At 46.6% G+C, this 13,571-nt stretch overlaps 1 protein-coding gene across 1 annotated transcript; it reads right to left on the bottom strand.

The window, feature by feature from the left end:
* Positions 1 to 226: 226 nt before the first annotated feature.
* On the bottom strand, positions 227 to 9,838 carry LOC128974693 (cytochrome P450 2W1). Its single transcript, XM_054391385.1, has 9 exons — positions 9,641 to 9,838; positions 6,994 to 7,156; positions 4,732 to 4,881; positions 4,481 to 4,638; positions 3,541 to 3,714; positions 2,447 to 2,588; positions 1,880 to 2,064; positions 1,231 to 1,372; positions 227 to 417 (listed from the first exon to the last, which is right to left on the bottom strand). The coding sequence occupies exons 1-9, from the start codon at positions 9,836 to 9,838 to the stop codon at positions 227 to 229; spliced, it is 1,503 nt and encodes a 500-aa protein (XP_054247360.1).
* Between the last annotated feature and the right edge of the window lie 3,733 nt (positions 9,839 to 13,571).

Here is a 13,571-nt window from a genome sequence, read left to right as displayed (position 1 = left end):
ATAGGCACCTCCTCGCAGCACAGGAGCAAAGGAGGGGCTCAGCACCTTACAGGGCAGATGAAGTGGTGGAGAGAGTGGAGTGGGAATGGATGGAGACAGTGGGAAGGGGATGTGAAAGATGGTGATGTGGCAGGATGGGGGAGGGGGTGGTGAGTCCTAGCAGAGCTAAGTTGGCTGTAAGCAGCTTCCCCACTTGCTGGGCTGCTCTTCAGCAAAGCTGTCCTGGTTATTCACGCAGGACAGCACAGGTTGCCTGGGGCTGAGGCCTTAATGTGAAAGTCGTCTGAGGGACAGTAAGGTCCAAGTCAGCCTCTGAAACTCCTGGCTGGGGTTGAAAAGTGAACGTCTGCAGCAGCCCTACAAAGAAGACAAACAGCTCCATCTTGGCCAGGCTTTCTCCAATGCAGTTCCTTCGCCCTGCAGATGAAAGCAATGTGTTTACTTGGTGGGAAGATGAAACCAGAATGTTAGCCATGGATGTGTTAGCATCTGAGATGTTGTTGTAATGGAAGCAGGAGTAACACCTTGGAACACACCAGAGCGTTTTGGAGCAGAGGAGCCCATGTTGTCAGAGGCTGCTGTCCCAGTCACACTAGCACTGCATGCCTCCCTGGTCTCTTTTGTCACAGCTACCTGCAGCAGCGAGTCACAGCCATGTTTCAGGGTTAGTATGCATTTATGATGTCTCCTCTCCTCAGCTCTTCCAGCCCTCTCATCATCTTTAACCCTCTCTCTTTGAAAAGCAGCCTGATAGAAAAATGCCATCTACCCCCAAAGCAAAATAGTTTGAAATTCCCTTTTCCTGTGGAATTTATGCTATCATGTCCCTTTTGATAAGACAGTGTTTCTTCTTTATGCTAGATTCTCAGCCCTTGCATGACAATCCCTATATGGTTGAAGCACTTGGTGGGCAGCAAGGACTGGTTGGAGCATGTTGTGGATTCCCTTCAAGCCATACTTTTGGAGGAACAGCTGGGAAGTGTAAGGTTACTCAGGAGGACTTGCAGGATTCTGTAGGACATCTGTCTTTATAGTACTTCTGGGCTGCTGCAGTGTTGGGATTTGTTACAGCAAGACTTCTCCATCCATCTGTGCTCTCTTGTAATGCACACTGCTGCAGCCATGGAGGGCAGCAGGCAGGTTGAAGTACTTAGCCATGAAGACCACATCAGTTTCTATTGTAATAAAATGGTCCTGCCTCAGCTCCCTGCAGATCATCACCTTAGTTACCTGTGGAGAAGGGCAGGAAGGCCTCTCTCTTTACAAAATTCCCTTCAGCATCAAGGAAGTGATTGGGGTTGAACTCATGTGGTGTCTCCCATTGTGTCTTATCCAGCAGCACGGAGGTGAGTGATGGGATTACAATTATACCCTGGAAGAAAAGTATGTGAAGGCACAAAAGACAGCAAAAGTGCTCTGTTTTGGTTCATTTTGTGACACAGACTTTGGTGGCCCAGGAGATTTGATCACCCTGGGGTAGGTGGAGAGGATTTTATCTCATCAGCCAATAGAGAAGTCAGTGAGATTTTCCCAGCAGTGCCAAGGACTGAAGCCAAACCCCAGGAGGTGCTGTGAAAACCTCAGGCAGATCCTGTGAATTCTTTGGCAGATACTTCACCGTGCAGATGGCATCAAGGAGGTAAATCACGGTCATTCATGGAGTGAGGAAGTCCTGGGCATGAGAGGGACTGAACTGAGTCTACAATACCAGTCTCCCTGGACTCAGCAGTCACTGGGAGGAAGAAACTCTTCTGGGAGTGATTTTGGATGCTTCCTTTGGGCTTCAAGTCCTTACAATTCCCTCTAAAGAAACCGGTCTTTAATGGCACTAGCAAACATTCGGAGGGTGATGTGCTCCTGGAATGGAACAGTTACCTACCTTGGGGAGGAAGTAGCCCCTGAAGTGGGTGTCAACAGCAGTGCAGCGGGGCACATGGGGCAGGAGGGTGATGAACCTCTGCACCTCGTGCAGCACGGCGTTTGTAAAGGGCATGTTCCTCCGATCCTCGTACGTGGCCCAGCTGCCTGCTTTCACAGTTCTACCAATCTCCTCCTGCACCTTTTCTGGAAAGAATAAACAAAAGGGATGTACCCTAGCAAGGAAGCCAACTCTCTCCTTGGATTCACTTTTGAAAAAAACTATTTTCCCAGGGTCTGAAGGGAGATGATTCTTGAATCAGTAGGCTGGGGTGCCTTGCTCTATTTCTAGTTCAGGTACATGGATGGGTTGTGTCCTCAGCATCACACATTGATTCCACTCATCCTCTCTCCCAGCAAGGCAAAGGGACTGGTTGGTTGTGGCTTTGATCAGCATCTAATTACATCAGGTATTCATAACAAGAGAGAGATGGGATTCAGCTCTTAAGGGAGAAGAGCAGCTGTGGATGTGAGGCCAGGCCTCTCCCCTCCCCATATCACAGATGGACCATAGGTGAAATGAGCTCACTTTGAATCTCTGGGTATTTCATCATCAGCAGGATGGACCACTGGAGTGTCGTGGCTATGGTCTCTGTTCCTGCCATGACCAGGTCGAGTATGGATGCCATTAAGTTGTCATCGTGGAAGAGGTTGTCTTTCTTGTTCTTCTCCTTGAAAAAATGCAAGAGGTAAGAAAGGTCTTAAACTCATCAGTCTTAACATTCAGCAAGCTTGAGAAATACTGCATGGCCCACAACACTCTGCTGTGACATTATGAATGCATAGCATGCACCACAGAAGGGAGCACCAAAGATGAAAGGCTTGGAGTGGAGTTTTGGTTCCACACACATCTCCATCCAGAAGTAGGCTGAAGCCCCAGGGCCAGATGCTGTTCATGGACTCAGCCTCACAGGTTTGGAAAGAACCTGGCCTCTGTTCTGTACAGAAGGAGATTCAGCTAATCTTAACTCCAAGGGACTCCTCCTGCCCAAAGGTAGGTTTGAATCTCCAACAATGTTCAAAATTACCTTTTAGGCCATTTCTGCAGGGCTCTAGATCTGTACTGATCCTTCCTTCACTTAGCTCAGTAGAATACTTAGCGTCTAAGGTTGGCCCAGGTCCAGTTGGAAGCATAAAAGCATAAAAACCTCAGAACCTAAGTATTTGGTGTTGAATGAAATCAACTGATGTGTGAAACTGCCAGGTTTCTGCTGAAGTGAGATGCAGGGCAGGTCTAAAACTTGCACTGAGGATTTATCATTCAAGGACTTTAAGTGTATCATTCATCTTGGAGCAATGTTATTGATGATTAATTGATTTGTCACAGAAAGAAAGGCAGAGTCAGTTTTCATGTGAATTCCTGCATTTTCTACTAGGAACAAGTTGCTGATCTCTCATTATCAGGGTTGCTGTTTCAGGAATGGGCTGAGCCAGTGGCTTTCATATCAATTTTGACAGAAAAATCTCTGTACTAAATTACAGCAACTGCAAGAGACTGGCATCTGCTTTCAGCACCAGTAGAGTAACAGCATTCATGACATGTCAGAAATCAGAACTTAGCAACTGTTTTAGCTAGAAAATCCAAAGGAGACATTGCAAACAGTCAACAGAGCAGCCAAATACCTCTTGCTGCTTGAATATCAGTGCATCAATGTAGCTCCTCACGCTGTTCTCATTGACGTCCTCCCTGCTTGCCTTCATGTATTGCCTTAAAATGCTGCGCACGTCTTCTATTTTGCTAAGCATGATCTTGTGGGTTTTGAAGAGAAATCCAAGGAATGGGTAGAAATTGAAATACTAAAGGGGTTGAAAAAGAGGAGCATTAAGTCTGCAGAAACAGCAGCACGCTTCAACAGCATGATGCAGCAGTTGAGTTTTGTCGTCTTGTAGTAGTATCTTAGCATGCCAGGGACATCCTGGGCAGATTTTCACTGGAAGGCTTTGCAAACTTTGAGCCTTCCTTTAGTACTACTCAAGTTTAAGCATTTATGCTGGTGTGTGGCAACAGATCTACCAGTAGCAACTGGGCCAGCTTCTGAATAGAGTTGGGGCTCCAGTGTGCTAGGCCACCAGCTAGTTGAGACCAGTATGAGACTAATTAGCTTTTCCCAACATTACTTGTGAAGGACTGGGTGTGAGTGTTTGAAGATAAAGTTTTCCTGGCACTCTCCAAGGAACCATTTTTAGTGAAATCTCACATAGACATCAACACTGAATGTGTGCTTATAGAACACTTTTTGGACACTGAATGCATCTTTAGAAAGGCAAAGAAAGCCTCAGTGGTGCAATTGTGTTGAAAAGGAAAAAAACAAAATTATCTGTGGAGAACTTAACATAGTTAAGTTCTCATTTCTGCTCCACACAGATGTGCAGGATGGTTCAAAGTGAGAGCAGCAAGGTGAGAATCTTGCAGCACATCTGTGGTGACCTAGGTGGTACATGGAGAACTGTCACATTTTAGGTGTAATGGCTGGTTCTGAACATTTGCAAACTGCTGAACTTGATCCTGTGGTTTGTGTGACTCACAAATGTGATGTGCCAATGTGTGGGACAGGTTACTTACGTTCAAATACGGAGACCCCAGAAGAATCATAACTTCATCTATGAGTCTTAAGAGAGTAAGAAATGTGGGGTCCTTATAGTCAAACCTGTCCCCAAAGAGCAGGATGAAGGTGATGTTGATTGGAGCGCAGTTGAAGGAGGGCAGGCTGAAAGGTTCCCCTGCCAAGGGAGGAGGATGGAAATGTTAGTGAGATGTTGCAGCAGCAGTGATGCCTATGAGGCTATACAGCACCGTGGTGGTGTCCAGCTCACCTTTGAAGGATTTGATCATCTCAATGAGGAAGTGAAGCTCCTCAAAAATCCTCCCTTCAATCATTTTTTTCCCCATGCCGAGGTTGCGCATGCTGGATACGGTGAACCTCCGAGTTGTCCTCCACAGTTCCCCAATAGAGAAGAACAAACCTGGGGAGGCCATGAGACGTCGCCGCTGGGCTCATGCGCGGAGGAGCCCCACCACACGAAACAAGACAGGGGACTGGAGGAGGAGGGTTCTCCACAACTGTTTCTGCTGCCCAGTTTCCCCTGGATTTGAGGACTAAGGGTCTCCCATTTCTGTGTGCATCCCTGCACCCTCTCAGCTGCTTTCTCCTGGTCTTACTGAGCCTGCAGTTCGGGAAAAGGAAGCTCCCACCCAACCCAATCTTCCCCAGCCCTCTCCTGAGTGCAAGGTAATGGCATGGCTTTCAGACCAGTACTGGTTGGATGTAGAGCTGGGGGGAGATGTTGGTCTCAGTCAATCACATAACCTTTCTCACCTTGTTTGGTTGCAAGTTCAGGGCCTCAAGCAACAATTTTGTATCTTTGAAGCTTTGCCCTTTGTCCTATTCCAGTCATAAAGATATTTTATCTGTGTGAGATGGGATCATTTAGGCTCCTCAACCCTGGAAATGCTGATGTGTTTTATGAAGATTCCCAGCAACACTATTTTCAGCACTGGCAAAAATATTATAGAATCATAGAATCAGTCAGGGTTGGAAGGGACCTTGAGGATCATCTAGTTCCAACCCCCCTGCCATGGGCAGGGACACTTCACCCTAGATCAGGTTGCTCAGAGCCACATCCAGCCTGGCCTTAAAAACCTCCAAGGATGAGGCTTCTACCACGTCCCTGGGCAACCTGTTCCAGTGTCTCACCACCCTCATGGTGAAGAATTTCTTCCTTCATTTTGTAGAGGTCAGTGAGTTTATGTCTTGGTGATCACTACCACCATCAAGCAGGGATGGGTATTTCATCCCACCAGAGTGCTGGAAATAGTGAAAGAAAAAGTGGTGTCAGCAATCCAAAGACTATCTCAGTTTGGTTCAGTTGACAAACTGGATTCCAGCACTTCACATCTTCATCTTGGCTACAAGGTTTGAAAACATGTTTGCATTTTCTAGAATAAACACTAGATTAGAGCTGTGTAGTTTTGATTCAGAAAGCAAAACTTCTTTCTCTAAAAATCATCAAAGCAAATTTCTAAGTTTGTTTGGTTTTGGGATTGGGTTTGTTTTGTTTTGTTTTGTTTTGTTTTGTTTTGTTTTCCTTAGTCCAGGCACTTTCATCTGGATAATTAATTTTCTGCAAACAGCTTTGGAGTCAACAAATTGGCTGTTTCTGGATGAACAAAAAAAAGTTTCATTGGAAAATTTGTGAGCATTGCTACTTAATAGCCCCTGTGAATTTACAGCTCTGGGTCACCTCTAAGTGGCTCAGACTTGGGCTGAGAAGGTAAGTGTGAAAGGACTTATAGTGCAATACTCAGGCTCTCCCTCAGGGACACTTCACATGTAAATTAGCTCTGAAAAATGCTTTTCCCCCCATCGATTTCTTTTCTTTATGTAGCAATAAATTAATCTGTTGATAATTATGGCTGGGTAATTTAATTTCTAATTGTAAGCTCAACTTCAGCCTGTGACCAACATATAAATCTGCCTTTTGGATGGTCAAAGCTAAAGCCTCAGCTGAAGCTGAGGATGGACAAACAAGGCAGTTGTTTGGGAGGGCAAATTTCTAACCTCAGCCTATTGCTTCTGCCTGAACCTGTTTCACATGGTTCTCCCAACAGCCTGCATGAGGAGGCAAGGCTCAGGGAATTGATTATGCCCAAAATTGTGGAACCTGGCAATGGGAGAATGGGAAAAACCCTACAGCTCCAAACAGCCGAACCAGTTAGTCCAAAGTCCCCTGAAACCACAGGGTGGGTTTGTAAATGTGGTGGTGGTGGTGGAGCGAGACATTGACATCTTATGGAAACTGACCCCAGGCTTTCCACGGTGCCTTTAAAAATCCCAATCCTCACCCCTGAACGTTTAGGATATGGATCAGCCTCAAGTGCATGAGCAAAAAATGAAGGTAATGAAAGGCCAGGAGGCATTGCATGAAAGCGAGGAAAGCCAAATACTTTCTGTCAGCTTGGCTCCGGGTGGGTGTGAGGGGGATGTTTAGAAGCCACGCCGGGGGCGATGCGCATTTAGGCTGGCACTAAGCGACGGCGCCGTCCCTCCCGCCCGCCCCCGCTCCTTGCTCTAGTACCGTTTCCGTTCTGAATTTGGTCAAATATTGGGATGGATGGTCTGTCTACAAACTCCTCTGTGTAGTTCACAAGCGCCTCCCGCACAACTTCATACCCGGTCAGGACCACAACTTTCTGGAACCCGAAGTGGAGAGTGAAGATGGGGCCGTATTTTTCCGCGAGCTGAAAGAGAAGTGAGCTGTGATGGTCAGGAAAGGAGGGAGCATGCATGGGGCAAGCACCCATTGCTTTCTGACAGGACACCCATTGCTTTCTGACAGGACACTCATTGCTTTCTGGCAGGACCTGTTATGTCTTGGTGCCCTGCTGGGAGCAGCTGTGGAACCGCTACCTGCAGAACCCCACCTCAGCATAGTCAAACATGAAGTGTTTCATACGCATGCCTGGCTGGCATCCATATGGATTTGAGGCTTCTTGCCATGAAAGAACTCCCACCCCCATCCTTGCATTTCACTGAAAAGGAAAAAATAAATGAAAAACCAAAAAAACCCACCTAGGGTTAAAGACTGGACATCAAATGGCAACAGAAGTTGGCACACCGGAGAAAGATGGAAACAGAAGACATTTCAGTGTAAATGGTGCTGCTGTCACACAGGAAAGCTTTGGCTCCTCTCATACCAAAGCGCTCCTGCATCCCTGCTACAAGACCAGAGGAGTTGTTTGCCCCATGCCAGGCATTTAGTGTACCCTGGATGACCACAGGTTATAAATCCTTGCCCCTCTCCTCAGACCTGCCTTTGGTATCTATAGGTCAGCCATGCACAGCAGGAAGACCCACAGCAGGAGCAGGATGCTGCCCAAACTCCTGACTGGCTCTGTGCTTGTACATAAAGTGATGCCCATTTTACACTCAGAAGTCTTGGGCTGTAGAGGCACAGAGAAGTTTTTTTTCACTACCACACACCCCAGGAGGAATACTCTGCAGCTCCCTGCCAAAGCTGTACCTTGCCGGGCAGCTTTCAAAGGCAATGCAGTGCCTTTGAAAATCCCTCCCAGAGCATGAAGTCCTACTGGCATGTCCTGCACGTGTCCCTAGAGCTGCTGTGCTGTGTGCCGGTCCCCACTCCTCTTTGCCAAGGACGGGGGCTGTGGCAGAGCAAGGAGGCTGACAGGGGAATCCTTGCTCCCTAAGGACCATGATGCCTGAGCTTCCTGCTATGTGCCTGCGTTTTACAAGGGTGAGACTGTCACGTCCCTCCAACCCCTGCCTGTGTACCTCCTTGGTGCTGCATTAGGGACTGTGGGAGGCTGACTACTCCTGCCTCCCACTGCCCCATGGCTACTGCTGCATCTTGCTCCCTGGTAGCTTGAAAAGGCACTCAGGGATAGTCAGGAAGAGGTTGGGCTGGAGCAAGGTGATGGGAAGCCACAGTACAAATCTGCTGTCGGAGTGAGCACAGTGTATACATGCAGCCTCAACCTGCACCAGCTCCACCAGCAGCTCTTGCAGCAGAGAAGGGACACCCCATCAGGGTCCCAGCCAACAAACGCTACTCAATGCCCGCTACTCAATATAATCACCATTTTTTTGCTCTCTGTGGGGTGAGATGGAGGGGTAAGCCCTCTGGAGTAATCCCAGTGTAAAGGCAAACATAGGCAATCCCAAACTTAGCCTAGCAGGTGATTGAAAGCATTGAGGAGGTAATGCCAAACCACTCTTCAGAGGCTGCAGCAACGTTTGCCCAGCCCTGCTGGGTAAACTGACCCCAGCCCTGACATCGCCCATAACACTACCAGGTGCTGGGAGCCTCACCCCATGGCAGGGCTAACCCATGCCCAGCTGCTGCCAGAGCCCCACCGGTGTTTGCTGAGCACCGGTGCTGCGGGAGCCGTGCCGATGCCTGGTCGTGAACCACGGCTGGCTGTTTGCTCACTCTCTCCCTGACCCTGGCGCAGGTCGGTGCTCCAGGTGCTGTAGGCTAAGGAGAGGACGGAGTGCCCAGCAGCCTGGCATAAACACCCTGAGCTGTGCCAGCCTCATCTTGCACCGAAGAACAGTTTACCACCACAAGTGGGGTAAGTTGTCTTGATTACACGTTAATGAAAGATCTTTGAGGCTCTGCTTCCTTAGCACAACTTCTCCATCCCTCTCTAGTACCTCCATCTGGATTTTAATGCATATCCAATTCGTCAAGAGGGAAGTGGATTTTGCAGTGGGGCATCTGGATGTGACCTTCTCTTGAAGCAGTTTTGGGGTCACTGCATCATAGAATTCCCCTCACTAGTTCTCCAGGGCAGAGGGGAGGGAAGCAATTTCATTTCATGTTAGTTATGTCGGAATGCTTTAAAATATTTGTAAGTGCCCAAGCTGTCAATTTAGTATTTCAAATCCCACAAGCAGCATATCCTTCATGTACATCATCACAATTACATGAAGAAATCCCATACCACCCAGAGGTCCTTTTTTAATGGTTGGTCGCTCATAAAGGACATCGAATCAATAAAGACATTTGCTAGAAGCCCAGAAAAATGTTACAAAGCAATTTTCACACCTTCACAATTTAGTTTGAATTAGAAAATAATAATAATAATAATAATAATAATAATAATAATAATAAAAAAAAAAGAGAGAGAAAGGTTCTCACTGATATATCTCAAGTAGCTTTAAAATCTATGAGGGTCTGGATTTGGGGGTTTTTGTCCTACCTTCATTAGTGATTTATCTTGCCTTCTAAGATCCACCAAGTGCAGGTTACCAATGATCGGAAGAGGAGTTGGACCAGGAGGAAATTTAAAAGCTGAATATTTATAGCTGGTCGAAAAATAGAGCACAGCTAATAATGCTGCTGCACACAGCAGACAAATTAATGTAGGATCAGAGAGAAATGAAATTAAAAAAGACATTTTTTTTTTTAATAAAACTTTTTTTTAGTAGTAGTAATCTAGTTTTGGGGGGGTTAGAAGCAATAAAAATGCAGTGGCACTGTTCAGTTTCTGCCAGCTGGCTTTCTGTTTGCTCTCTGCGATTGCTACAAGCACTCGATTCTTATTAAGGTTTGTAGAGTACCTAAATAAATACAGCATACTCCACCCTCTTTAAACACCTCAGAGAATGTGGTCTAAGCAGTTTGCAAAGCCTGTCCAGAAGTAAAGAGAGTTTCAAGTTACAACCCCATGCATGTGTGTGCAAGAACATATACATGGGAAAAGGTGCTTGGCATTCCTCTATAACCTCCTCCTCCCCCTGAGACCTCAAGGTCCTTTATTAGCAGTACTATGACCCTCCAAACACTCAGCTGATACAGAGTAAATGAGAAGGTTTCTTTGAATCCTATCAGGAACCTCCAGATTCAGGTTTGGGTAGGGTTTGAGATCTCTGGGTTGCTAGAGGGAAAAAAATAATCTTGTTATGGGAGGCTTTAACTTTCTTGATGTCAAGTGGAGATGAAAGGTTGTTAATCATGGTAAAGCCATGTATCCCTGGGGGGTTGCAGCCATAAACTCCTTCATAAAGTTGTCTCAGAACTGCCCAGAAAATAGGTGATTTCAGACTTTGTGTCTGAAGCAGAGGACATGTAATAGCTAGCCATGGCAAATTAGCTTGGATCAAGTGATCATGAGTGGATTCATGAGTGGAATGGAAGGACAAAATTAAAATTGAAACTTCTGAGAGGATTCTTCATTTTGCAAGAGCACTCTCTTGGTTAATGAAGTTAATAAAGTCAGCTGGCCTGGCAGGCTTCAAAAGGATAACGAGACAAGAGAACAGAATTATTTTGAGTCAAAGGCACTAAATACCTGGAGCTTGCCTAAAGTTTTCAATCTTGGACACAAAGAACTGATATCTGTGGTGCTGAATCATGGGTTTCAGGAGGATATTAGAAATAAGCAACCCCAAGAATGTTGTAGAAAAACCAATGAGATGGCTCAGAAGAAAGAGCTGTTCTACACCATCAGGAAGCAGGGAGCTAAAGGTACATTTATCCAAAGGTTAGACTGTATAAAGGCCGTTATGCAGCAAATATGGGTCCTCAGCCATGCAAATGCAAAGAAAGTAGGGAAGGAAGTGGCTCTGATTTGAATCAGAGCATAGCTATGGCTAGTCCCAGAGCAAACAGCTGCTTGGTTGCACACTGGAGCTGCCGGTGTTGTATGGAGACGTTACAGCACAAACAGCTGCCCTGAAACAGAAGTGAGTGTGTTGCAACATTTCTGGGATTTCATTTTTTTATTAGGTTCCAAGAAATGGGCTGGAGGCAATGGTTTCCTCCAGAGCATGCCTAGGATGACTCAACCCTGCCTGTTCAAGTGAGAGAAGAGGCAGAAGGGTTGTAAGGACAGGCAAGAAGGATCAGGGCTGGCACAGGATGCAGAGTGTGGGCATTGCAATGAGAGGTTGCGATGGCAATGCTCTGCACCCTGTGCAAAATCTTTGCTCCTGCAGAGCTTTGTCTGATCAGCAGCACCCTGCAGTGCAAAAGTTACATGTTGCTGCCATGCTCCCAGTACTTCATCCTTGCCTTGGAAGCTGCTGAAATCATAAAAAGGCCTTTCAGAAAGTGACTTAAATTACATTTGAAAAGCCAGAGGGGAATGGATTGGTGTTTTGTTTTTTTTTTTTAACCATGCTCTGAGTGCAATGCATTAAAATGACAAAGGTAAGTAAAGCTCTTGGGATGACAAGAAATTCCTGTCTCAATAATGTGTCTGCTACGTGTTTCGCTCCGGAGCCTCGCTGCTACGTGCTCCCTGGCCTGAGCACACAGAGCTGAGCACAAAACACCTGCCAGGCGCTGACAGGGCTCCGGGAGCATTCCTGGGGCAGCCAGGCCCCTCAGGGTGCTCACAGCTGGGTTGGCCTCCATCCCTTGTGCCCATGTGGCAAACCCCTGCCAGAGCATGGGAACTAGGTGTTGCTAGTGAGGACATGGAGCATGGGTATCATCTGCTGACCCCAAAGTGCAGCCACTGTGCTGCTAGTTAGCCAGCCTGGGGAGAGCCAGCCAGTAAAGCACCAGCTCTGCATCCTTTAAATCAACTTAAATCCCCCCAAATCTCTGTGCCTTCCCTGACAGTCCCATCTTTGACTAACAGTGCATCCAGAGCTGCAGCCTCAGACAACTCCTGCTGTGCTGAGTTCCTTTTAAGCAAGAGTAGGAGCCACAAAAATCAGTATAAGAAGCCACATCAGAGAGCCATGTTCTTCCTCAGACAGCAACTGTGATTTTCTGCAGCTAGAGATGCAATTATTTCCCTTGAGCTGTGTGTGGCTGTGAGTATTGCTCACTGCATTGCTGAACATGTCCTGGCTGTATGTTGCCCAGGGATCCCTGTGCTCACCTCTCTAGTGTAGGTGTATTAAAGGCGATGCAGTCCAACTTTATCAGTTTGACCCCAAATCGACTCGAACCTGCCACACGAGATAGATCAACATGAACAGAGCAAAATATTTATTTATTAAGTAGGAGATAAGGTCAAGCCTGCAGTAGTTAGACTGCAAACAGAGTGACAGCAAAACAAACGTAAGCAGGTGCAGCAGGGAGGGCTTTCTTGTTACACAGCTTGTCAAGCGGACTCCTTGAGATGCAACCAGAAGCTGGAGCTGTCCCCACAGTCCCATGTGTGTACAAGTGTGATACCAGTGCGAGTACAAGGTATAGTACAACTGTTAGAGTGCTGCCTTCACTTGTGTGAGTTAAAGCCAGTGTAAAGAGTCAGTATCTTGGCCAAAGACTGTCCTGCTTTGTCATCCATTTATATTCTCTCCCTCCTTTCTTTCCTTCCAAATTGCCTTTAGATGACAGCAAGTTTAGGGATTTTTGTTGTTGTTGTTGTTGTTAGAAATTTACCGTAACTGCCTCCCACACACTCTGCAACTTTGTGTTTCTCTCTTTTTTTCTTTTCATCCCAACCTGCCTTTCCTGCCTTCAAGGCAATACAAAAGGACCTTCAGTGACTCACTGCTCCCTAACCCACACATGATTTTCTGCCTGTTTCACAGCACATGGAGCAGCCTCCTCTCTTGTACCTGTACCACTGCTCAGATTTCACACACACATCATGCTTCCTCATTGGGTGTAGCCTTGTGGATACAGCTGGTTTCCTAGTCTTAATGGCTTCTATGTGGTATAAATCATTAATTGTAGTAATCCAACAGCTGCTCTAGGACAGCTGCAGTCTCTGGGGTGTCACCAGCCTTCTACAGAGACCCCTATACAACACGTTAATGATACAGGTGAGTGACTCAGTAACAAAGTCTAATCTGCTTCTCCTTCCAGACTCTATTACCAGTTTTACATCTGTTTTCACAGTGACTACATTCAAAATCCTATTACCCTTGACAGTGATGCAGGATCTCTGCTGTCAGAATGTGAGCATTTTCAGCTCTGAATTTTTAACTTCAGTTCCTACAGAGGTGGCCAAAGCACTTTTTGCAAGCACCAAAATTTTGCTTGCAGTTCCCATGGTGATGGCCTGGCTCCTGCTGTGCTGAGCACATATAACTCCTATAGGAGCCCATGGCAGTGGGATCTTCTCAACAGTGCATGCTGAGCTGTTACTCTGCCTGGAGACCTCACTGCTTATCCCTGACACAATGAATGTCTAGAAAGGACAGCCAGGGGCTGTGTATCTGGTG

The sequence above is a fragment of the Indicator indicator genome, chromosome 22 (genome assembly GCF_027791375.1).
Source record: "Indicator indicator isolate 239-I01 chromosome 22, UM_Iind_1.1, whole genome shotgun sequence".
Taxonomy (NCBI): Eukaryota; Metazoa; Chordata; class Aves; order Piciformes; family Indicatoridae; genus Indicator; species Indicator indicator.
Note: the sequence above shows the minus strand (reverse complement) of the source record. Positions and strands in the feature narration are given on the sequence as shown.